This window comes from Cannabis sativa, chromosome 4 (assembly GCF_029168945.1).
Source record: "Cannabis sativa cultivar Pink pepper isolate KNU-18-1 chromosome 4, ASM2916894v1, whole genome shotgun sequence".
In the NCBI taxonomy this organism is placed as follows: domain Eukaryota; kingdom Viridiplantae; phylum Streptophyta; class Magnoliopsida; order Rosales; family Cannabaceae; genus Cannabis; species Cannabis sativa.
In genome coordinates, this window is record NC_083604.1 from 4760113 (window position 1) to 4786208 (window position 26096).

Below are 26096 nucleotides of genomic sequence, written 5' to 3' on the forward strand. Positions count from 1 at the left end.
TCATGTATCATTTATCATTTCATCTCAATTAACGAGCAAGCAAGTTCTAGAATTTTATCAACAAACTTTCTACATTTCACATTTAGTATACATAAACTAATTTTAATTGCTAAAAATTTACCGACTATGATTACATGTTCCTTTGAAGAACAAAATTGAAGTTAATTAAGAATGAAATCTCACCAAGCACATAGATTTTTTTGAAAGAATTAATAAAATTTCAAACCATGCTACATACTCACTTTCACTTTGGCTCATATTCAGAAGATTGACTCATAATACGAACACACAAGCAGACACGCAAAACAAACAAATAAAAAACTAAAAAATTGAGTTCACCTCCCCAAACTTAAATGGCACATTATCCCCCAAGGGACACTAAAGAATAGGAAAAGGAACTTACTTGAAAGCCACATCAGTATGGCAGTGGCGGAGGTGGTGGTTGCTACGGGTGCCATGGTGGTGGAACTAAAAAGTAATCCGACGCATCAGAGTTCATGGTCCACATGGCAAAAGTTGAATATATTTCATTTACTTATTGACAAGCGAATTCATTTTGTTGCTCAAGATAGGTGTTGTAAAAATCAACTTGAGCCTGATTCGACTAGATTATGTATTGATTTTGGCAAATGATATAATCCAATCGATCGTATGTGCCTTGAGTCCTTGAATCCAATGGTGGCTCGAGTTGTAACAGAGGAGGGATAGTTTCACTAGCCCCCCTTCATTGTCCTCCTTGACTTCATCACCATCTCCCTCGGGTTGATAATCGTCTTTATGGCATTTATGTTACTCTTTTGGAGGTGTGAGAGAGGCCGGTGGAAAAGTATAAAAATATCTTCGAGAAATCATCATCATGGGTAGCTTAATAATGTCTCCATCCAAGGCCCGAATGTCATGCTTGCTGCATAAGGCCGTAATCCCATGAGTCGTGCCAGCATTAGTGCGCATTTGAGAGACAAGCTCAAAATTCCAATGAACTAGTCTTCCAATATCACAATTGTACTGAGACATGATGGCAAACACGACCATGCACCTGCCATAATTCACAGTAGAAACATGAGATGTAGGCAGTAATTGTGCATTCACAAAATAAACCCATGCTCGAGCCACCAAGTTAAGTTGCCAGTGATGTAAAAATTTCTAGTTGGCATTACCTTCAGTATAGAATCGGTTGCCCTCCTAGCCTAAAACCCCAGCCAATGTATCATCTTTTATACAACCTTTTCAGTGAATAACCAACTTTCTTCTTTGTGCTCAGCAAACGTGGTGAGGTTAAAAAAAACTATTAATAATGTAAATACTTACTGGCACTCAAACTCCTCGAACATAGACCTTGTTATTTTCATTATTGTAAGGATAATTGGCAAAGAACTCGAACAATAAGTTGTAGTTGGCTTCTCCCAAAAATTGAGAAGCACACACTCATTGCCAATTTTGTCGCACAATCTCACCTCGAATGACTTCATACCTACGATCCCGCTCAAATGGCTCATCTTAGAATTCAAATCCATGTTCTCTTATGACAACCTACTTTTTGAATTTTCTTGTATCTTTTAGTCGCCTCATTGTTGACGAATTTCGGAGGGGGTATGTTAGGTGGTTAATTCCCTTGGGGTTTGGATCACGCAGGGATGAGCCTTGTTCAATTCTTTGGGCTCGGGTAGTGGTTCTTTTAGGTCTGAACGCCATACTAACTAGCTAATTCACTCATAAGCACAAAATCTTGGACACTAAATCAATAAAAAATCGGGCAATACCTCCCCTATACTTTTCACTTCCCACCAATGCTCAATTCAATCTCAATCAATATTACTAGTCCAAATTAGCCACCAACAAAATTAACATAAATCAAAAATCACAAAAATCCTTAATTTGTTTGTCTTGATCATACTTAATACCCAAATAATCCAAAAATTTTAAAAAACAATAATGACAACCACTTACTTGTAAGTTGGAACCATTGAGAAGCTTGAATTCATCCTCATCGACCAAGAAATTGCAAAAAAATTCAAGATTACAAGTAATTTTTGGATTAGGATTTTTTCTAAAAAAATTAGGAAAAGTTTGAGAGATTAAGGGAATGGGTAGAAAAATTTGAGAGTGGGTTATGATTAGGAATGTGTAAGGATGATTTTGGGTGAAGGAATTTAAAATTTTTAGGTTGAAGATGATAATTATGGAAGGTTTGAGGTGGCTTGGGCTGATAAGAAAGGAAGGAGAAGAAGAAGAATGAAGAATTTTCGGGAAAAAAAAAATTGGGTTTGGGTCGTATGAAACTCTCTTTGCCTAATTTTATCAATTAATGGTTATTTTTTTATCACCATTCTTGAATCACTTCATTAAAAGATATGTCATTTGCTTTTGTTTATCGAAACTCAAGTGTCTTTACACTATGTGCTAGCTCGTTAAGGACATGACTCTAATATTATATTAAGAATTATGAGGTTTAATCTGAATTATATGAGTCCATATTTTGCATTTAATCCTTTATAAAACAATGTTATCCGATAACTTGCTTCATCTCATATTAGACATAATTGTAGTGTAGGTGAAAAGTGTGTATAATAATTGGAATTTATATATATATATATATCTTGTTTTTGATAATGTTTTCTTTTCCATCTTAGGAGTGGAGTCAATGCAAGCAAACCAAGTTTTGAAGATATGATGGAGCGGGGGCCAAGGCAAGGCACCGACCAGTACCACAATTGGGTCAGGGCGTGCCATAGAAGAAGACACAAACAGAGTATTAATAACTACATTTATTTATACCCTCTTCACTCACTCCTCACCTTTTTTCTAATTTCTTTCATTCTTCTATTCTATATACCTTTCTTCACTTTTTATATATTCTAGCTCCTATACATTATATATACTTATATACTTTCAGAACGTGTGTGCCACCTTCATCTTTTTCTTATTTTTTGTTTTTAATTTATTTTAAGAAAGAAAAGTTACACCTAAGAATCAGTAATGACTCTGTGTGTTCTCTAACAAGAACTAAATAAACTGCTAACTTTTATCAAAAGACTATATAAATAAATTTAAAAATAGGGTTTGCTTTTTGCCATTGGTTTTGCAAAGTAGGCTTCTTTTTAAGCTATATATGCTAGTTGGCCAACTCTAATTTGTCCCCAACTAGTTAATAAAAACCTAGGACCACCAACAACCACCACCACCACCAATCCCTTCTGTCTATTTTTGGTGTTTTGGTATGAATTAATATAAAGTTAATTATAAGACATAACATACATGCATTTAAGATGTTGACATATCTTTTATTTTCTATTTAGAGTTTGGATGACATTGATGATAACATTTAATCACATATAACATTTTATAGTAGTGCACTTAGAATTCAATCATTATATAAGTTAGTTTCTCAAGGGGTTGATTGGAGGAATCCAGGTCATATCATATAATAACCTTGATTTTAGGTATACTAATTAATTAGAGATTAATCATTATAATAAAATATATATTAATTCATATCCTATATATTATTACTAGAGATTATGCAATTCTGATCATTAAACCTTTTGAGGACACCAAAATGTACAATAATTAAAGAAACACTAGAGACAATATATAGAGAATCTATTTACACCGCCCCATCCATGCATCAATGATTACCAATATTATGTGTACTTATTTTTTTCTTATTTTACAAAACTTTTTATATATCCTTGTATTACGGTATAGCTAGCCAAAAGAATTAAAAGTATAAAAGTCTTTTTTTTTTCTTTGAACAATTATATAAGTCTTTGTTTGTGTGCTACTATCATGATCTAAAAACACTAAACGCCACTCTGATCCATTCACTAGCTCAAAATATTATTCATTTATTTATATATTTTATGACTCTATAAATGCATCCTTAACTTGGTAATCCAATAATATTATAGCAATAAAACTTAGTGGTGTTGTTACGTGACCTTATCAACATATATATACCATAACAACTTTTTTAAACTCTCTACAGTACACTAACAAAAATATAAATAATATTTTAGAAATAATATAATTTTTTTTGTGACAAAATATAATTTTTAGTCACAATAAAAAATTACTTGTAACTAAAATATTATATTTAGATATAAGTTGTTACTAATTTAGTTTTAATCACAACAATTATTATCATTAAAAACACATTAGTCACAAAAAATATGATTTTTGTGCCTAATAATATTTTTAATTACGAATTTTTTAGTCATAGTATAAAAATAATAGTTAAAAACTAGTTATAATTTTTTTATTTTTAATAAAAAAATATTATTGTGACTAAAAATAAAAAAGTTTATAATAACGTTATCCTGCGTGCTGAGTGTACGTATAATATTATAAATCACTTGAGGCTAGTTCAAGTGGCCATAGGTGAGTGTGTGTGTCTTGAAAGTCCTGAGTTCGAGTCCCAATTAAAATATGATTGTAATATATAAACGCTTAAATAAAAAAAAATGTATAATATTATAAGTACAATGAAAAGTAAAAGGTTAGTTTGGTCACTTTGCATATATCTATATACTAACATGATAACATACATAATGTTTGCGAACACAAAATATACACTAATATTTGTTTAGAAAAAGGAAAACACATTAATATGTCATGATACAATAATAATTGGAATTGTAGATATATATACTTTAATATATTTTTTTAAAAAAATGTTTTAGCTTGATGGAGTTTTCATCCTAATATATATGTGGTTTCAAATCATTGGTATTTAAAAAATTTGTGACTAATTTATTAGATTTACAGTTTGCTACGTTGTATTAGATTTTATTAAATATTATAGGGGTTTTTTCATTTTTACACTTTAAAATATGTTTTTTTTTGTATTTTTACAGAATTCTACATAGAAACTCTTATTGCAACTAGTGCTGCAACCTAAATTGCAACAAAAAATCGTATAGAAACCCTTATTGCAACTAGCGCTGCAACCGCTTTAGAAACTCAAATCGTAAATTTGAAGAAAAATAATTAAAAAAATAATATATAGGATAATTCCCCCAATATCATATTGTATAAAATTATATTTTATATGATATTTTTGTAATACTACTTGAAATTTTTATTTATATTACATACATTAAAAGTCAATATCGAATATCATGCCTCTCCGTGATAATGGCCTCTCCGTTTGGTAATTGCATTGAGGAGTGCAAAGGTCTTCTTTCTAGTTTGAACAATGTTAATTTTTGTTTTGTTAAACGATCTGCTAACCATGTTGCTCATGCTCTCGCTCAAGAATCATGGTTATATGCTGATCGTAGTTATTCGGGTAGTTCTATCCCGAGTAACATTTTTGATGTAATCGTGCTTGAAATGATTTAATAAAATTCATCTTTTATTCAAAAAAAAAAAAAAAAGTCAATATCGAATATAATAATATATAATACTATACAATTACAATATAATAACAATTAAAGGGAGGCTTCATGACTTAATTTGACAATTTTAAAATCAATGTCTATTGATTTTTTTTTTTTTTGGTATAATTTGTTATATTATTTTATAATATAATAAGTGTAGATTAAAATGTAGTAATATATATTATTATATGAATAATATGTATTAGGTGTTTGGTAAATAAATTGTGTAACATATAATTTATTTAACCTAAAATTGTAACCTACACTTTATAACATGGAGAAGAGTTACAAAGTTAATTGCTTTTGTAACTTCTTTTGGTTGATCATAATATTGTGTAATAAAAGAAATGTTACACAATTTGATGATAGGATTCAAATGGTTTGAAATATAGTTGTTACAAACTATATTAATGCTCATTATATGAGAGAAATGAGATGGTGAGTTTGAATTCTAAGTGTGATCACCTAAACACTATATAAAGGAGTCTAATGTGCTCATTTGAAAGAGATGAAGTTTTCTATCAAAAAAAGCACATTGCTAGAAAACCCTAAGGCTTGATAATTCCCAAAGCTATTTCCTAGAGAGTTCCCTTAGTGCTTAGAGATAGGGGGAAATAAGCTTTTGGACAAAGGTGTAATACCTTGTTCAAGTCATGGTGATCCCCACTAATCTACACTCAAGGTTGTGAGTGAGTGTTTATATATATTATTCTCTCTTGTTATATATATATACATATATTATATTACATGTGTTGTAATATTCTCTTCTACCTTTCATATATATATATGTAATATATATATAGTGTATATATATGTATTGTAACATATATTTAATCAATCTCTTATTTTAATCCTTGTATTATTTTACAATAGAGTTGTAATAAATCTTGATTTTCTTCCATTGTTATAAAATCTCTAACAATCAAAAGCTTATCCCTTTTCAATGGAAGAGGTGATAAATCAAGATTGTGAGAATACAAGGATAAGAGATTTTATGTGAAAGCCATTCATGGGTGAGCATGATGGTGAATATTATGTGATTTACTATTTTATATGATAGTAATATATAATATATATATATATGAGTTATATATATGTGACATATATGTGATTATGTGTTTGTATCATATTAATATATATAGTAGTATATAATATGATATTTAAATTTTATATCATGCTATTATATGTATATATGTGAGATATATAATATATAATATGTATGTATGAGTAATATATATTATATATATGTAGAGCATGTGATATAATATATATTAGTGAGATTAAATATGTAGAAATAATTACTTCTATGTATTTATGTGAGACATGCATATATAATATATGTTATATATGTGTATATAATATATATTATGTATATTAATGTATATATATATGTTATATATGTGTGAGGTATGTAACATATATAGTTGTGTAATAAATATATATATTATGTGTATATGATATGTATATTATAGTATATATGTTATATATATAAGATATGTAACATATATATTTGTGAATTTAATATTGACATTATGTGTATGTTACATATAAGATGTTGATTAGTAACATACATATTATATTAATGTATGAGTTATATAGTATGATAATAATGTTGATAGTAATATAATAGTGTTTATTACTATTGATGTGAAAATTATTATCATCTATTTTGTGAATAAAGAATAGATTTGAATTCTTATTCAATTTGGTGGTGAACATCTCACTTTATGAGATAATAAAAGATGGATTTTGAGAAGTTACATCTTTTATTGGATTATAAGAGATAATCATCTCATATTATGAGATAAGGAAAAGTGGACTATGAGAGTTACACTTTTATTGGACTTGCATTGTGATCATAAGCAAGAACAATTAAGATCATAGTGGATCCAAACTTGTGAAATGAGTCATAAATTGAAAGAGCAATTTTAGACTCAAAGTAAATGAATCATTGTGGATTCAAAAATAGTGAAAAGATAACAAAATTGGAGAAGCAATTTTGAATCTTAAATGATCAAAGTTGTGAACAAAATTGTTGAGAATTTTGTTAACTTTGGTATAATTTTGGGCTAATTTCAATAAGGAGATAACCATAAATTATGAGTAAAATAATCACATTATTTTATGAGTAGTAATGTGAGTTTGATATTTTAGATTTATTGAGAAAACTAAAAATGTCAAATGATATTTTTTAAGGTGACCTTAAAAAGTCATTTCAAGAGGAAATACACAAAAGTGATATTTTATATACACTATGCTAGAAATGTGGGGGTGAGCCACAATGTGTTGAGACATTGTTGATTAATTTATTTGATTTTGAATTCAAATTCTAAATCAAGTTTGGCTATGTGCATAAGTGAAAATATTGACATATTTGGTGTCAAATTTTTGGTAAAAATAATTTCAAGAAGGAAATTAAATTTAAGAAAAATTATAGAGACAAAGTGGTCTTTTATATTTTAAAATCAAGATATTATCTTGATAGTGAAATGTGAAAGTGTGGGGGTGATACTCCAATATGAAAAGTTTAAGACATGTTTGGTGTCTTAAAATAAAGTATAATTTAGACATGTTTGGTGTCTAAATTAGTGTTTAATTTTGATATGCATGGTATCAAAATTATTAATTTGAGTTGTGTGAAAATTAATCTTTTATGATTAAATTTTCAAAGCTTAAGTACTTAAGGAGAAAAGTGGTCACAAAGTGAACACTATATTTTTGGCATGCATGATTCACATGGAATCAATAGTGAGAGGTTATAACAAATCGCTTAATCTCCGTACAAGATTAAAGCATGAATTTTCGAGGGATGGGACCTGAACTCCCTTAGCGTTTTGCTCATTGATGGTAACCTATCTTAACACTAGTAAAAATCTAGTCTTAAGTTCAATAGGTAATAACAAGTCAATAGAGTGAATGTGGTACTCAATTGTCCCATCTATGGATGAGTACATGTTGTAAAATTGAGGGTTAAAACCAAAAGGTTTTTTAATGGAGCTTAAGCTTAAGAAAACTCACTTAAGCTTAAGAAGTGTCTAACGAGTGGTGAGACACTAAAACTCCACCTATATGGACTAGAGGTGGTGCCGCCTCTTATGAGAATTGGGAGTATTCTCTAGAGAGTCTATGAATTGGAATTTTGCACATGGCCATTAACGGTGCAAGAGCGAGACAAGCGGTCTCAAGTGAGCATTAGCGAGGGTGTGTGTGTTATCACCGGTTTGTACTAAAGAAATAGTGGTTCAATGCTACGGCAACCAAAATTTCATCAACTTTGTGGTAACTACACTAAGGTAAAATTCAAGTCGAAAGACATTTTACCTAATGCACCTATGCAAGACTTCTTTGAAAGTGTGTATTTATTCAATCAAAGTGGGTGAATGTTATATTTTGATATAATATTTTGATTGATTAAATAAATGTTACAAGTGTGTTACACATTTTAATCTAGTGGGGGATTGTTATATTATTTTATAATATAATAAGTGTAGATTAAAATGTAGTAATATATATTATTATATGAATAATATGTATTAGGTGTTTGGTAAATAAATTGTGTAACATATAATTTATTTAACCTAAAATTGTAACCTACACTTTATAACATGGAGAAGAGTTACAAAGTTAATTGCTTTTGTAACTTCTTTTGGTTGATCATAATATTGTGTAATAAAAGAGATGTTACACAATTTGATGATAGGATTCAAATGGTTTGAAATATAGTTGTTACAAACTATATTAATGCTCATTATATGAGAGAAATGAGATGGTGAGTTTGAATTCTAAGTGTGATCACCTAAACACTATATAAAGGAGTCTAATGTGCTCATTTGAAAGAGATGAAGTTTTCTATCAAAAAAAGCACATTGCTAGAAAACCCTAAGGCTTGATAATTCCCAAAGCTATTTCCTAGAGAGTTCCCTTAGTGCTTAGAGATAGGGGGAAATAAGCTTTTGGACAAAGGTGTAATACCTTGTTCAAGTCATGGTGATCCCCACTAATCTACACTCAAGGTTGTGAGTGAGTGTTTATATATATTATTCTCTCTTGTTATATATATATACATATATTATATTACATGTGTTGTAATATTCTCTTCTACCTTTCATATATATATATGTAATATATATAGTGTATATATATGTATTGTAACATATATTTAATCAATCTCTTATTTTAATCCTTGTATTATTTTACAATAGAGTTGTAATAAATCTTGATTTTCTTCCATTGTTATAAAATCTCTAACATAATTAGGTCAATGAAAAAAGTGCTGTATGACATTCATAGCAGGAGGAGCACAATTATATAATGTTTTTATATTCATCTTAAATAAACATGCATTAGCTACGCTATAGTACTTATAAAGAGTACTATTATTTAGAACCCCACAAAAGGGTATTTCGGTAAAATGACACACTATCTAAACTGTCTATAACTACCTTAAACCCTCCACAAGCCTAAATCATAGAACTATAGCTATCATCTAAAACTACTCTTTGGTTTAGAGAGTTTACATATCAAAATCTCTCTCTTTCTTGATAATAAAAGCATAAAATTTATAAATTCTAGAGATGAAGAAAAGCAAGAGCTCATCACTTCTTATTCTTCTTCTCATCTTGGTCCTTATCTTTGTTATTACCTTTTCCACAATCTCAGTCGAAGCAAGAAAACACCAAACTAAGAAGAACAAACCACACAATAAGCACAAAAAAGATAACAAAGGTGGTAACAATAGTAACAATAATAATAATAGTAATTCTCCATGTCCATCTCCAGTGCCACCTCATCAACCTCCTTCTTCTTCTGTGTCTAATATTTTCAATGTCTTGTCTTTTGGAGCCAAAGGTGATGGAGTTTCAGATGATTCCAAGGTAATAAATTAAAAAAATATATATCACTTGTTGTTTGTGTTCTTTAATCTTTATTATAGTTTAATTTATTAAATCAAACGTTGATTAATATTATTAGGCACTTCTAGCAGCATGGGAAGGTGCATGCAAAGTTTCAGGGGCAACAGTAATAGTTCCATCAAAATACAAGTTTCTTATCAAGCCCATAATTCTTCAAGGCCCTTGTATGCCTCACTTAATTTTTCAGGTAATTATTTGATTATTTTAAATCTTTTTATTTATTTCACTGAATTTCATGGAATAATGGGCACCCCACAAAAAAAAATATTGAAAAGGGACAGGCAGGCCAAGAAGTATATTCCTTTTTTTTTTTCATGAGATATATTTACATGGTTTTTGGTGCTTTAAATTAAAATGTATAATATATGTAGTGGAATTCTTTGACAGATTGATGGTACTCTATTGGCTCCTCCAAAAATTGGGTCTTGGCAGAAATACAATTTATTTCAATGGATATACTTTAAATGGATCAATAATTTCACTATTCAAGGCACTGGTGTTGTTGATGGTCAAGGCTCTAACTGGTGGTGTCTCTCCCAAGTTTACAACACTCAGGTTTGTTTAATTAATTAATTAATTAATTAATATATTCACTTGTGATTAAGATAGTAATTAATATATGTATTGTTACTAAAAACAGAGCCTTTTTGATGTTTTTTGCAGAAGAAATCCAAGTATATTCCAGACATGAAACCTACTGTAAGATTCTTTTATTTTGTTCAAATCTAACTTAATTTGTTTTTTAAAATAAGTTATAACATTTTTTTTTGTTAAACAATTTCAGGCTTTGAGATTCTATTCAAGCAATGATGTGACAGTTAAAAACATTAAAATCATAAACAGTCCTCAGTGTCATCTTAAATTTGACAGCTCTAAGAGGATCAAAGTTGACAATATTACAATATCTTCACCAGAAAATAGCCCCAATACAGATGGTATTCACTTGCAAAACTCTCAAGATGTTGAGATTCATCATTCAAATATTGAGTGTGGTAAGCAAAAATATATACATATATTCCTTATAGTTTAGTTGGTGACATAATAAGTTCCTTTTAACGGTAAACTGTCAGAAAACTAACTTTTGAAACAAAGAAAGAAAAAATAGAATACCAAACCAAAAAACTTTTTTTCTCAGTGGGGGGCTCTCAAGAATATATATAATTATTAACTCAAACAAATATAGTAATTAACTTTATATTTTCTAATTATGTTTCTCTTTTTACAGGAGATGACTGTGTATCCATACAAACTGGTTGCTCAAATGTTCATGTTCATCATATGAATTGTGGCCCTGGACATGGTATAAGGTATGTATAATATATAATCATCTCTCATTCACATATTTATATATGTATATACATATATAACATGGAGGAATAAATATTTAAGTTTTAACCTTCTAAATAAATATTTAAGTTTAATTAATTTTTAGTGGTAATAATATTTAAGTTATATATTTTTAGAACTCTGTAGGTACCTAACTGTTAAATGTTAAGTCATTAACCACGTATATTTAAACTATTTTTTTTTAAAAAAAAAATTAATAATTTAGAACAATCAGGAATTATCACATGACAATTTACTTAACACTTAAGAGCTAATTACCTATAGAAGTTTTAAAATTATAACTTAAGTATTATTACTGTAAAAAATTAAACTTAAATATTTATTCACAGCTGAAAACTAAACTTAATTATTTATAACGTAGATTACGCTATAATATATATAATCTACACTTATTTTTTTACTTACTTTTTCTTATATTTTCTTTTTGTACAGCATAGGAAGTCTAGGAAAAGACAAAACAGTTGCTTGTGTTTCCAATATAGTTGTTGAAAATATTTCACTTAAAAACACTCTATCAGGAGTAAGAATCAAAACTTGGCAGGTAATAATAATTAATTATCTCATTTTACTTAACTAAATTAATTAACAAATTTTTTTTAAAAAAATATGTTTTGTAATTTGGTTTCTATACAGGGAGGAATTGGATCAGTGAAAAATGTATCATTCTCAAATATCCAAGTTAGTGATGTGAAAGTTCCTATAATGATAGACCAATACTATTGTGACAAGAACACATATTGCAAGAACCAAAGTGGGGCAGTGGGAATTTCAGGTATTAAGTATGATAAAATAATAGGAACATTCTCAGCTCAGCCAATTCACCTTGCTTGTAGCAAAGAAATTCCATGCATAGATGTTGATCTAATTGACATACAACTAAGCCCTTCAATTGGGTACAACAACAGAGGATTATTAAAACAAGCACTGTGTTCAAACTCATATGGGAAATCAGAGGCACCATTGGTCCCTTCAAGTATTGATTATTGCTTAAGAAGTGTTGGTGGTCCAGTTAGAAGAACAGAAAGGTCACATGAACATATTTGCTCTACTGGCAAATACTAGTTTAAATAATTAAATAAATGGTCTAATCAGTTTTTTTTTTTAATTTTTATTGTACCTTTTTAGGAGCTTCCTTTCTGCTAAATTTTTTCTAGTGTATGAAGGTGAAGGTGTGGTTGTGGTGTTGTGTGATGTTACATTATTATTTTAATTAGTCTTGTAAATCAGTACTCAGCATTTTAAATAAATAAATTATGAGTAAGTGGCAGTTGTTTATTAATTTTTTTTTTCTTTGTTGTATGAGTGAGATATGAAGTAAAGCTGTAACCATATTTAGTGGAGACCCCAAAGCAGGGGTGGATGAAGCGTTGGTGTTCCACTAAATAAATAATTCATTGCTAAAAGGTTTTTTTTTTTTTTTCAATTGATTTTGGGGATAGCTTTCAAACTAAAGATTAAGTTATATAGATTAGGGATGCTTTATAAATAATTAGTGGTTATGGACAGACTTCGTAATTTGAAAAGCTCGTAAAAATATAAAAAATGAGTTTTTTTATTTTTACACTTTAAAATATTTTTTTTTTTTACATTTTTACGAAATGATACATAGAAATTTTTATTGCAACTAGCATTGCGACTTAAATTGTAAAAAAAAATCGTATAGAATCCCCTATTGTAACTAACGCTGCAACTACTTTAGAAACCCAAACCGTAAATTTTAAAAAAAAATTAAAAAAAATAATATATGGGGTAATTTTTCAAAAAAATATAAACGACTTCGTGCCATGCCAACTTTTTATAAGCTATTTTCGTGTCATGGTAATTTTTCTTTTAAATTGTTGAGCCCTTTTTTTTAAAAAAATATTTGAATTTGTGCTCTATTTTCTATTATTTATTAATCAACTAACTACCTAATTATATTAGATTTTTATAATTTTAATTATTTTTATATAATTGTAAAATAATAATTTACACAATTATAAAAAAAATTATAATCATTAAAAATTAAATATTTATTCAAAATACTCAAAACTTTAACTCAAAGCTCTTAAAATAAATTATCATATAGTTTTAGTTTTAAATTTACATTTACTAATAGTTTTAATTATAATTTTTTTTATCAAAATATTTTTTCTTTCGTTAATCAACTGAAACAAACACTACAAAGAACAACCAATAAAGGACAACAACACAGCAACAATATCCAACCTAACAGCCAAAACAGTCAATTCAAAAACGAGAAAGCAAATTCTTGGTGAAAAGTTGAGAATTTACAGCCTGCTATAAGATGAAACTATGTTTAGGCATACTTAAGCTTAATTATAAAATTATAATATTTGGTGTTATATACATTTGAGTTTTATTATTACCATCTTAGCTATATATGATTAATAATTAAATACTTAATTATTTTTTAAAAATAATTATTACTATTATTATTATCAAATTATAGAATATTTTTTCGTAAAAAAAATTATAGTGTTTTAATGTGTAATGCTTTCGGATTAATTTATTTGTATTTACTTATCATATCTTCAAATTTGTCATGATGTACTGTATTTAAGCTCATATTTTTTGTGTCTTGTCATATAATATCCATCAACAAACATCATATTATAATTGATCCAAACTTATATATTTTTCATGTCGTATCTCAAAATAGTACTAATTTCATGCTATGTCAAAAAGTTTAATTTAATACTCTTCATGTTGAGATCGTACACACATACAATTTTTGTTTATTTTATATTGTTCTTCTAAAAACAATGACCTAACTAGAATTAGTGAAGTATATATAGTAGTACTACTGTTAGGTGGAAAGTGTTGTTAGGGAGGTTTGTTTGTGGTGATGATGGTGGAAGAGGAGGTGGGTGTGACTAACCCTTTTTGAAGGCCTTAGCTGCATGCACGCCAAAATTGGCTATAAAAATAATTATTAGTAATGAAAGGTAATAGTGTGGTGGTGGTGGTGAGATTATGAATGAGTATCTGTAAACTTTGTTACTTCTCTACTTTTTGTCTCAAAAATGCTTTGCAGGCTTTATCCAAATCATCTATTGTACTAAAATATTTTGTAATCAAATGAAAAGTTTTAAGCACAGTTTAGAGGCTTCATGAATGTCTCTCACCTTTTTTAGGTTTTTATTATTTTATGGGTGAGAACACATTTTATTTAAGGACTTTACTTCTATAAATGACATGTCTCACAACCAAGCATGGCTGTCAAGAAATGGTGCCATGAGGTTAAGGATTTAGAAATTATTAGTTGTTGTCAATTAGCTAGTGTAAGGTTGAAATATTAAATCTACACATGAGTGTTTCTTAAACTTGGGGGTGTGAGGGCAACTCCAACCTTATCATTAAATTTAGTGTTAAAACTCTTTCCATTATAACCACAACACCAACCAAAAGTTACACTAAAAATAATATTAATTTATGATTACAAATTAGTTTTTTTTTTAATAAAATATATTAATTTTTGTTAATATACATGATATATGAAAAATCTATAATGCATTTTTTAAGAGGGGTGAAGAATTTTTAGTTCAATTTTTTTTCATGATTATGTATGTTGTAGTTATTTAAGATATCCTACAAAATTTTAAAAAAATTTAAAAAAAAAATTAATACGATGAAAACAGGATTCAAACAGTCTGTTGAGCATGTAGCGGTCTTTTATTTTATAAGTGCGTGAAATAAACTATTTAAACACTGTTTTCTATATTGTAAATTATTCAAAATTTCTCATAATTTTGCAAAATCTCTTAAATAACTATAATATACACGACTATAAAAAATAAGATTAAAAAATTCTTTTGGATATCGAAACAGATAGAAGTGCATCGGTGTACCCTTTTTAGAAGTGTGTATCATAGAAACACCCAATAATATATATCTTTATATATTAAAAGTGCCTATCTAACGGCATTTCTTGGTTTAACATTCTTGGTTTAACAGAATATACTTAAAAATAAAAGAATATTCTGTTAAATTTAACGATTAGGTTTGATCGTTAAAAAATAAACCCAATAATTAAACCCAAAAAATTAAACAATCTTTTAAATATTAATAATCTCTTTTTAAATTAAAAAAATCATCTTACCCACATATCTCTCTAACAAACTTATCTGGGAGAATATTAATAATTTTTTTAGTTTTATTTTTAAAACTAATCATCTTACCCACATATCTCTCTAACAAACTTATCTTTTTAAATATTAATATTTTTAGTTTTATTTTTAATTTTACCACCAAGAGGAGAAGGTTGAAAAATATTAGAATATGAAAGTCTATAAATATATAGTTGTGTAGCTATTATTAGATATGAAATGAGATAATAGAACTTTTTTCAATTAGAAGATTAATGTACATTTTACTATTAATAACATACATTATTATAACACAACTATGTTTTACTTACTAAATATACTGACACATATTTTATTTTTATAAAACAAATCGTTCAAATAATTATACTATTTTAATTATTAATTAAAATAAAAAACTAAAATATTAAATAAAACTAACACTACGTGGCTTGGCACGTAACAATCACCTAGTATATATATATATATTTATATACATATGTATTTAAATATTAGGATACTTCTACAGTGCACCCCCTTAAAAGGGATGTATTGATGCACCTTTTATCTCGTTATCTAATTGTCAATGCATAATGCGAGACAGATGTTGCTCGTTATTTATTATCTCTCCAAGTCAATTTGTTTATTACATAATGGGTTTTTCATACTTCTCGTATCTAATTATTTTCGTGTCATGTCCATATTTATAGCTTGAAATATGAGCATCACAATTGCCTCTTAAAACACTCTTTTTGGAACTAAAAGGATTTTTTTACAAAAGCTACAAACGGACATTTTGGTCTTTTCTTTTTTACTAATAAGTATTTTGGCGGTTTTATTTTTTCGAGAAAAGTTTTATTCCATAATTAAGTTATATCTAAGATTATCTATAATACTATTTAGAATATGTATAGAATAATAGTGTGATGAAATATAATTATAAGTACAACTTTTTATATATTTTTTTACAGTTAAAAATAAATTTGTAAGTAATTATATTATTGATTAAAAATAGTTAGTTAATATTTTTACACAGACAAACTTATGTTTATGAGTCATTTTGTGCGTAGCATATTTTTATTTACAATAAAATTTATAAATAAATCAATATGTGGAGTTTTTAAGTTAAATTTAAAAGTTAATACCCTTACACACGTCTTGTTTATGTTCTCAAAAAAAGAATAATATTTTACTTCTATTTTTTTATATATGTGATTCAGTGCTCTCTTTAGTTATATATATATATATAGATGATTTCTTAATGGGTAATACCCATTAATGGGTACTAAAAAAATTGATGAGGTGGCAATTTAATGACTTGCTAGAGTAGGTTACCAACAAAGTTTTTTTTTTTTTTAAAAAAAAAATATTTCCTTTTTTAATTATAGAGAATGATGATTTTGAGAAATTATTTTTAGAAATTAATTTATTTTACTTAATAAAAAATAAAAATATTTAATCACAAATTATAAAATTATAAAATTATTATTACAACAAAAAATTATACTTTTAGTCACAACAAAACTTGTGACTAAAAGTAAAAAAGTTGTGACTAGTTATAAATTGTCATTTCTACGTTGTGACTAAAAAGTTCATGGCTAAAAGTATTAGTCACAAAAATCACAATTTGTTGTGACTAAATGTATTTTTAGTCACAATACTTGTTGTGACTAAAACTAAATTAGTGACAACTAATTATAATTAAATATTATGTTTAGTCACAAGTAACTTTTTTGTTGCGACTAAAAGTCACATTTAGTCACAAATTTTTTTTATTGTGACTAAAAAGTTGTCACTAAAGATGGTCTTTTTTGTAGTGATATTGTATTTGTGATTTCGTTGTTGGCTAAAAATTGAGTCAGCAAACATCATATTTTATGAGAGAGAAAAAAGTTAGCTACTAATGTCAAACTCTATGAAACCAAATAAGAAAAATTAAATAAAAAAGTAAAAGACATTTGTTGCTATTACAAATATCCAATCTACGATGATCCAAATTTTATAGCACTACCTCTTTTATTTTATTCCTCTCTTTTGTACTTTTTTTTATATATATAAATTCTCTTTTTTATAGTTTAACTAATGTAATAATTAATATAGATTAACAAATAATTATGTAAGACTAACCACCCAAAAAATTACAAACTCTTAAAATTTTCATTTAATACTTACTTAATTATAAAAGTAAGTAAGAAAAAAAAATTGTTTTCGTATCTTATAAAACAAAATTAATTATAATATTATTATAGAAACTTAAATTTCTAAAATTTAAACTAAAAAATTATAAGAAAAATATGTTATTACAATATAGGTTAAATAATTAATTATAATTAATATTTTTTTATATTGATAAATTATTATGTATTTTATAATATATGTTATGCCTTTTAAAAAAAATATATATATATTTTAGAATGGAAATATTTGTTGTAGTGAGGTTTAAAGGTGTAATTAAGTTTTTAAATTACCATAATTAAATTGTAAAGTATTAATGTATTAATGTATATATGGAATGAGGACAAAAATAGAAAGAATGAATATAAAAAATGACTTCCATGTCATCAGGTAATAGGTTAAAATAAAAAATATTTAATTTAAAATTTTAATTAATAGCTATAAATATCAACCATTAGATTTGATCCAATGGCTAATAATAGAATATCCATTCATAGGTAATACCCATTAAGAGCATGACCATATATATATATATATATATATATATATATCAAATATTCCTTATGGAATTGGGGTAGCAATGTTCTAAAATTAATACTGAACCTTCATTTATAACTTTTCTTTGTTTAGCTTTTACAAACTTCAAACCAATACACAATTAATAACATGCATATAAATAACATATAGTTAAACATAAGGGAAAGATGATGGAAGTTCATGACACAAAAGGAACAACTCCAAAAGTAAGACCACAAGCAGCTTTGGTAAGTGCTAATTAACAATTACGAAAATATGAAAATATTACTATTAGTCTTAAGTATACTAATCACACAATGGTATCACGTGTAACAACAATGCCACCAATAATCTTTATGTATAAATAGCATATATTCTACATATTATTGTATATTTTATTCTACATATACTATAAAAAATTATGTAACTATGATAACTATGTATTAAAATAAAAATATTGATCTTCATGTCATTAATTTTAAATGTAATAATAATTATAAGTTAGAGATAATAATAACAGTTGTTTTAAAATTTATATGATATAATTAAAAATAAATATAATTGAATTATATTAGATTTAATTTTATTATTATCATTTTTAAAAAAAATTAGTTTCTTAAGACATCATTGAGAATTGTCCAAGCACACAATTACATTAACACTCCAAATATAACCTATTAGTTAGATTAAAATTTATGAAAGTTTTTTCCTCAAAAAAAAAATAAAAAATTTATGAAAGTTTTCATACCTCTGATACCACGTTAGAATAAAAGTTAAGTTAAAATTGTTTATCTGATACCACATTAGAATAAAAGTTATTAAGTTAAAAATATTTACATAATACATCTCATATGTGGAAAGTTGATACTATCATGAATTTGTAGCTTAACTTATAGACGACTTTAGGTTGCGTCATAATTTAATTTTTTTCCTTGTATTCTTCCTTCGTTGATGACTAGTTTCACTTTAATTTGTACTTTTATGTACAGAAATGAGTCACACTTCACGTAACGTATACGACTTCTAAACAAAAAGTTAAAATATTCAACACAAACACAAAGTATGTGCTATTTTATGTACAGAAATGAGCCACACTTCACGTAACGTATACGACTTCTAAACAAAAAGTTGAAATATTCAACACAAACACAAATATGTGCTATTTTATGGTGTCAAGCACCACAATGTGACATATATTATTATCGAGCTTCACACTTTATTAATTTAATAAATAATATAGGAAACTATTAACCACTCACAGCGTGCCTTATCAATATGGTATTGGGAGCCATAAGAGTATCATAATCACACTTTTTAAGGCCAACTCAAATGGGCGCGCGTGACCTATATAGTTGACCAAAATATTGTGGGTCGCATTGTATAATGTGACAGGAAAGAAAGAAAAAGAGGTAATAAATAGATACTAAAAGTGGCACAGGTGCTATTTTATATTTTTAATTAAAAAAATTAAAAAAAAATGTAATTTGCTAAACCAACAAAAGTATATCACGTAGGACCAATGGGAAAACCATTTTTGTTGACCCGATTAGAAATGTCCTAATAATGTCAAAAGTCTCTATATTACCTAAAAAAATATAATATTTTGTTTTATCTTTTTTTATATTAATTTTTAGTACTTTTTATTCCAATAGTAAGCACCTCTAAAAATTATTAAACAGAAAAACATAAAATAAAATTTATAAATAAATCGATGTGGAGTTGGACACTCACACAAAGTCAAGTTCAAGAGTCAATACTTATACACTATACGTCATGTTCTGCTTATGTTTCCAAAAAAAGAATAACATTTAAGTTTTAATTATCAAAACTTATCTTTTTATGATTCGGTGCCCTTTTAATTACATACATTACATATGCAACTCGAAACTCATAGATCATAGCTGACATATTACTCATAATTCAATTCAAATCGGTATGATGTTGGGCACCTCCTAATAGTCATGTTCTAAAATTATTACTAAACCTTCATTTATAGCCTTCCTCTGTTTAGCTTTTGACAAACTTCAAACCAACACCAATAATAACATGTATATAAACAAGAAAATGTATATGAACATAAAAACTTTATTTATAATATATAGTTATACATGGGGGGAAGATGATGGGAGTTCATGAGGCCTTGTAACCGAGTCAAGTTTTCTACCCGTTTTACTTATGCTATTCTCAGCAAATTTAGCACTTGTTTGGTGAAATCTGTTATCTTTCTCACTCAAACTCCATCAAATAAAGGGATATTTGCGTTAAAATTCTTTTAATATTTATAATAACATGAGGTTGACGGTAGTACTTCTCTTATAATTATTATACGTATGATTTCGATAAAAAAAAATTGATGGTAAAACTCCTTTTATTAGGATTTTATTGCATGCAACTCCTTTTTGTTAGTAAAAGTGCCAACTAAGAGACATTTCGCAACTATTTATTGTGCCACATGTTATTTAATTACTAAATTATTCAGAAAAAAACTATTTTAAAATAAATTTAAGTGTCGTTTAATGCATTCTGAAACTACTTCTGTTTTTCAATTTTAAAAATAGAAAATAAAAGTGTATTCTATAAAGTTAATTTTCATTTTATTTTTTTGATTTTATTTATATCAAGTCTAGATCCGAAGTCAGATTCAGGTTTGGATCACAGGCCGGGTTCAACGCTAGGGTCATGGGTGGAAATTTGAGTACGGGTTATAATTTAAAATATTAATTAAGAAAAAAAATTATTTAAAAAATATTAATTACTTTTTTTTTTTTCAAAATTTTGATTCTTAATTAAAAAAATAAAAAGATTATATAAAACATATTTTTAAAAAATATTTTTAATTTTTCAATTTTAAAAACTGAAAACTTACCAAAGGCTACCTTAATTAACCACAAATAAATTACAAATACTCAAATAGAATAGTTATTTTTATAAAAGAAATTAATAAAAAATTTGAACAGAATTTTTTCTTAAAAAAAAAAAAAAAAAAAAAAAAAAAAAAAACCACACATTCTTCTTCTTCTCGACCTTCATCTTCTTCTCAGTTCTCACTAGTTCTACAATGGAGAGGTCCACGACGTCGGTGATTTACAACGAACGAAGGTCACGGAAGGAAGATCTGGGTACGTTGGTGAGATTGGGCAGATCTAGATTCGTTGGTGAGACTGGGAAGATCTGGGCTCGTTGGTGAGGATGGGCAGATCTGGGTTCGCGTAGACTGGTTTTGGGGTTGGAGTCGACGGTGGTGACTGGTGAGGGAGATATCAACAATAGATTTGGTTGATAGGGTGCTGCAAATTTTAGTGGTATGAATTAAGGTTTTACTTTGGTTTTCTTTCTTGAATAATCTGACCAGTTCAATCTCAATATTTGGATGGGTATATGTATGTGTTGATTTTAAAGGATAAATCTGTGTATATATATATTAGTTTTTTTTTATTATTAATAATTAATAAATGAGGGAATGAAAATTGCGTAACCATTTCTCTAGCCCTCTCACAAACATTACTCGATTCAATTAAAAAAATTGTGGAGAGAGAAATGGAAGGATCACCTGTTTGGGTTTCAGTTTTGAGAGTAGACCCCAGATGAGAAAAGCAGCAGCTATGGACAACGACGAGTTCTGGGTCTAGTATATATATATGGGTATTGGAGGGAGAGATCTGTTTATCTTCCTCATATAAATAAATCTGGGTAGTGTGTGAATTATGAATGTAATGTATATTGGCTTTCATTTATTCTGCAATTGTTCTTGTTCCTCAAGAACAATCAAAGTATATATGAGTAGTTTCGTTTTCACACAAAAAAAAAAAAAAAAAAAAAAAAAAAAAAAAAAAAACTTTGTTCGTATGATATTGAGACTTAATTTTAATTAAAGTTTAACTTAATGTAATTTTTTTTTTAAAAGAACTTAAGGTATATTTTTGATGTTTTTGTTTTTCTATTGCCATGTGTCTGTCACTTAACAAATCTAGGTGGCATTTATGTATGAGCAAAAAGAAAATCGTAACAGTAGAGGTTTTGACACTATTTCTTTTTTTGAATTGGTGATAATATCTATCACAGAAGTACATGGCATCCCATTGTGGAAAATAGATTAATGTTAACACTTATTAGAGTTATACCAGTTTTCCTTTAAAGAATATCAATTGTCTCAAAACTACACCAACCAACAATTGCACCCCCTCCAGTCATAAAAAAAAAAAAACATAACAAAAATTGAATCTTTTCTCATGATCCAATCATTATAAACTGATTTGGGTTATTATTATTACCTTCGGGACACAAAAGGAACAACCTCAAATAAGACCACAAGCAGCTTGGTAAGTGCTAATATTGACAATATACCAAAATATGAAAATATTACTTCCACAATTAATCCTTTTGTATAAATAGCATATATTTTACATATTATTGCATATTTTATTCTACATATATTCTAAAAAAAAATTATATATTCATAACTAATAAAAAAAATATTAATTTTTTGATGTAATCAACTTTAAATGTAATAATAATTATAAGTGAGATACGGTCATAATAATTGTTTTGAAATTTATATGATATAATTAAAAAATATAATTAAATTATATTAGATTTAATTTTATTATTATTATTTAATATTATACAAATCCTAAGCAGGGCCGGCCCTGACTTTTAGTGGGCCATAGAAAAAAAAATTATTTTTGGCCCTTATTTAGAAAAAAATATGGTATTTTTCAAAATCAGTAAGAAAATGGTATAATTTTAAAAGGTAAATATTTTTTTTGGGCCCCTGGGATAGGTGGGCCCTAGGCACAGGCCTAGCCCGCCTATACCCAGGGCCGGGCCTGATCCTAAGACCAACCCTATAATAGTACGATATAGTATTTTATCCTAATGTTGTATTAAACTAGAAACTAATAATATAGAATGAAAGTATTTTATAATAAAATAACAAAAGTATTTCATCTATTTAAATACAAATGAACAAAATAAAAATCAATTAATTTTATGACAATTTATGCAATACGTAAATAAAAATTTTTTTAGTATTAATAATAATTATTTTTATTTACTATTAAATAGAAATGAATAAAATAAATTTTTTTTTTTATATATATACGATTAAAAATACTAACCATTCAAAATAACTTTTAAAATTAAAAATATAGAGTGATTTATTTATATTAGTTAGATTGAAATTTATTAGTGTGTTTATAGCTCTGATACCACTAAAATAAAAGTTAAATTATAAAAATTTAAAATTTACATCTTATATGTTAAATAAATCGATTCGTGGAGTTGGACACTACTTACACAAAGTCAAATTAAAGAGTAATACTCTTACCATACACGTCTTGTTTACGTTCGATCTCAAAAAAAGAATAATGTTTAAATTTTAATCATCAAAACTTATCTTTTTATGATTCGGTGTCCTCTTTAGTCACATATATTACATTCGCAATTTAGAGTCCACAGACGATAGCTGACATATTGCTTGTAATTCAAGTCGGTACGGTGTTCAGCACCGCCTAATAGTAATGTTCTAAGATTAATACTGAACCTTAATTTATACCCTTTATTTGTTTAGCTCTTGATAAACTTCAAACCAACACCAATAATAACATGCATATATAAATAGGAAAATCTATATACACATAAAAACTTCATTTATAACATATAGTTAAACAAGAGGGGAAGATGATGGGAGTTCATGAGGCCTTGTAACCGAGTCAAGTTTTCCACCCCTTTCACTTCTGCTATTCTCAGCAAATTTAACACTTGCTTGGTGAAAACCCTTCTCTTTCTCACTCAAACTCCATTCAGATAAATAATAATCCTCTTCAGTACTCACTTTATCATTATTCTTTGAAGAAGAAGGACCACAGAACATACCACCCCATTGTGGAAAATAGATTAATGTTATTGGAAGAGTACAGCATAAAATCATAACACCCATTAGAGTTATACCTGTTTCTTTTGAGTATTTTGATCCTTTAAAGAATATCATTTGTGTCAAAACTGCACCAACATTTCCACCCCCTCCTGTCATACCAGATATAACCCCCAATGACCTGAAAAAACAAACAAACAAAACAAAACATATAAAGATTGAATCTTTTCTCATCTAATCATTATAAACTGATTTGGGTTATTAATAATTATTACCTTCGAGACACAAAAGGAACAACCCCAAAAGTAAGACCACAAGCAGCTTGGACAAAGAAAGAGAATAATATCATAACCACAACAGAGGAACCCAAAGAGCTTAACTGTCCAAGAATCACACACAAAACTCCACCCAATGTTTGCATACTCCACAGAGCCCAAAGCCTTCCTCTCATACCAAATCTTCTCGACATTGCGTCGGAGATAATCCCTCCGGCCGGTCTAGCCACGATATTCGCCAAACCGAAACTCGCTGCAATCATCCCCGCCGTGTGAAGATTCAGATTAAATCTGTCAAAAAAATACTCAGCTATGATATTATCTATGGTAAGCTCCACACCAAAGCAGTATCCATACGTTAGTGCTAAAATCCACCCTCTATAGTTTGTGACACCAAAAAACAAAACGCTTGAGAATTTGTCTTTGGGTTTTTCCCCTGATTTCTTCAGGCTATGGAAGTTTCCATCTGGGGTGTCTTGGCCGAAGAAAAAGATAGCGAAAGCTGTCATCATCTGAAACAAAGCAGGGATGAAGAAAGCTATTCTCCAAGCTGTGAACTTTACTGCTCCCAAGTCTCGTATAAGGGAAAATACTAAAGGCATAATGAGTTGGGTTGCGCCGCCACCCAAGTTTCCCCAACCGGCGGCGACTCCGTTGGCTCCGCCGACAACCGGAGCAGAGAACATAGAGCTCATCCAGAACTGGGTGGACACAAAAGTTGATAAAGAAAAGCCTGTGAAGAATCTGACTAGGAGGAAGGAGGTGGCGGAATCGGCCATGGCGGTGAAGTATACCGCCGGAGCAGTTAAGAGGATGAGAGAAGCAGAGGCTAAACGGGGTCCGAAGAGATCGCAGGCTGTTCCCATTGCCACACGTGCGAAGACTGCACCCGAAACAGAGGCGATTCCGGCATTGCCTATGTCTGAGGCTGTGAGGTTAAGGTTGTCTCTGATGATTGGGATTAAGGGTGGGGCTGCGAAAGTGGAGACGAAGCATGAGAAGAAGGAAATCCATGAGAGGTGAAAAGCTCTCATATGGGGTTTGGCTGCTGAGAATAATCTGAACTCGGTGGCTTTGTTCTCTGAGTCTACAGGGAGAGCGAACTTTGAATTATTATAAGGCTTAGAAGAAGAGTCCATCATCACTGTGGTTGAGGTTTCTCCTTCCATGATTAATTTTTTTATGAACAAAAATGAAGAGTGTGTTTGTAAAAATGGTATTATGTATATGTGTATATATATATAATATATTAAGCGGTTAAAGGGATGAGCTTGACTTGATTCTGGGTATATTCTAATATATCTTTTAGAATCTTATATATACATCAAATTTATATCTTTTACACAACTTAAACGGCATGTGACTTGCACCACCATTTATTTTTGTATTTTGCTAAAAAAATATTAATCGTGTCTAGTATTATCTTCGGTGTCATATTGTTATAGGTATAATTATGTATCAAATCTCATATAATTTAAAAATATAAAATATGATTTAGAAAGTAAGATTAAGTGAGTGTATTATTAAGTGTAAGG

The 26096-nt window shown here is 28.1% G+C and overlaps 2 protein-coding genes and 1 long non-coding RNA gene across 3 annotated transcripts; 1 reads left to right on the plus strand and 2 right to left on the minus strand.

The window, feature by feature from the left end:
* The first annotated feature begins 9668 nt into the window (after window positions 1-9668).
* On the plus strand, window positions 9669-12899 carry LOC115712528 (polygalacturonase At1g48100). The gene is made up of 8 exons (XM_030640817.2): window positions 9669-10252; window positions 10350-10478; window positions 10679-10846; window positions 10955-10990; window positions 11076-11283; window positions 11517-11598; window positions 12071-12179; window positions 12272-12899. Exons 1-8 carry the CDS (start codon window positions 9953-9955, stop codon window positions 12698-12700), a joined length of 1461 nt encoding a protein of 486 aa, XP_030496677.2. The 5' UTR covers window positions 9669-9952; the 3' UTR covers window positions 12701-12899.
* An 8468-nt stretch (window positions 12900-21367) lies between these two features.
* Window positions 21368-22226, minus strand: LOC133036628 (uncharacterized). Its single transcript, XR_009687205.1, has 2 exons — window positions 21965-22226; window positions 21368-21701 (listed from the first exon to the last, which is right to left on the minus strand). It is a non-coding gene; the product is annotated as an uncharacterized LOC133036628 (long non-coding RNA).
* Window positions 22227-23995: 1769 nt separating this feature from the next.
* LOC115712120 (high affinity nitrate transporter 2.5) lies at window positions 23996-25880 on the minus strand. Its single transcript, XM_030640355.2, has 2 exons — window positions 24562-25880; window positions 23996-24467 (listed from the first exon to the last, which is right to left on the minus strand). The coding sequence occupies exons 1-2, from the start codon at window positions 25728-25730 to the stop codon at window positions 24077-24079; spliced, it is 1560 nt and encodes a 519-aa protein (XP_030496215.2). The 5' UTR covers window positions 25731-25880; the 3' UTR covers window positions 23996-24076.
* Between the last annotated feature and the right edge of the window lie 216 nt (window positions 25881-26096).

Excerpts from the sequence above, each read along its gene's own strand:
- LOC115712528 (XM_030640817.2), top strand. The coding sequence starts at position 9,953 with ATGAAGAAAAGCAAGAGCTCATCACTTCTTATTCTTCTTCTCATCTTG. Across the intron at positions 10,479-10,678 it reads TGCCTCACTTAATTTTTCAG|ATTGATGGTACTCTATTGGC; the intron begins GTAATTATTTGA and ends ATTCTTTGACAG. Across the intron at positions 11,599-12,070 it reads GGCCCTGGACATGGTATAAG|CATAGGAAGTCTAGGAAAAG; the intron begins GTATGTATAATA and ends CTTTTTGTACAG.
- LOC115712120 (XM_030640355.2), bottom strand. The coding sequence starts at position 25,730 with ATGGAAGGAGAAACCTCAACCACAGTGATGATGGACTCTTCTTCTAAG. Across the intron at positions 24,468-24,561 it reads GTTCCTTTTGTGTCTCGAAG|GTCATTGGGGGTTATATCTG; the intron begins GTAATAATTATT and ends TTGTTTTTTCAG.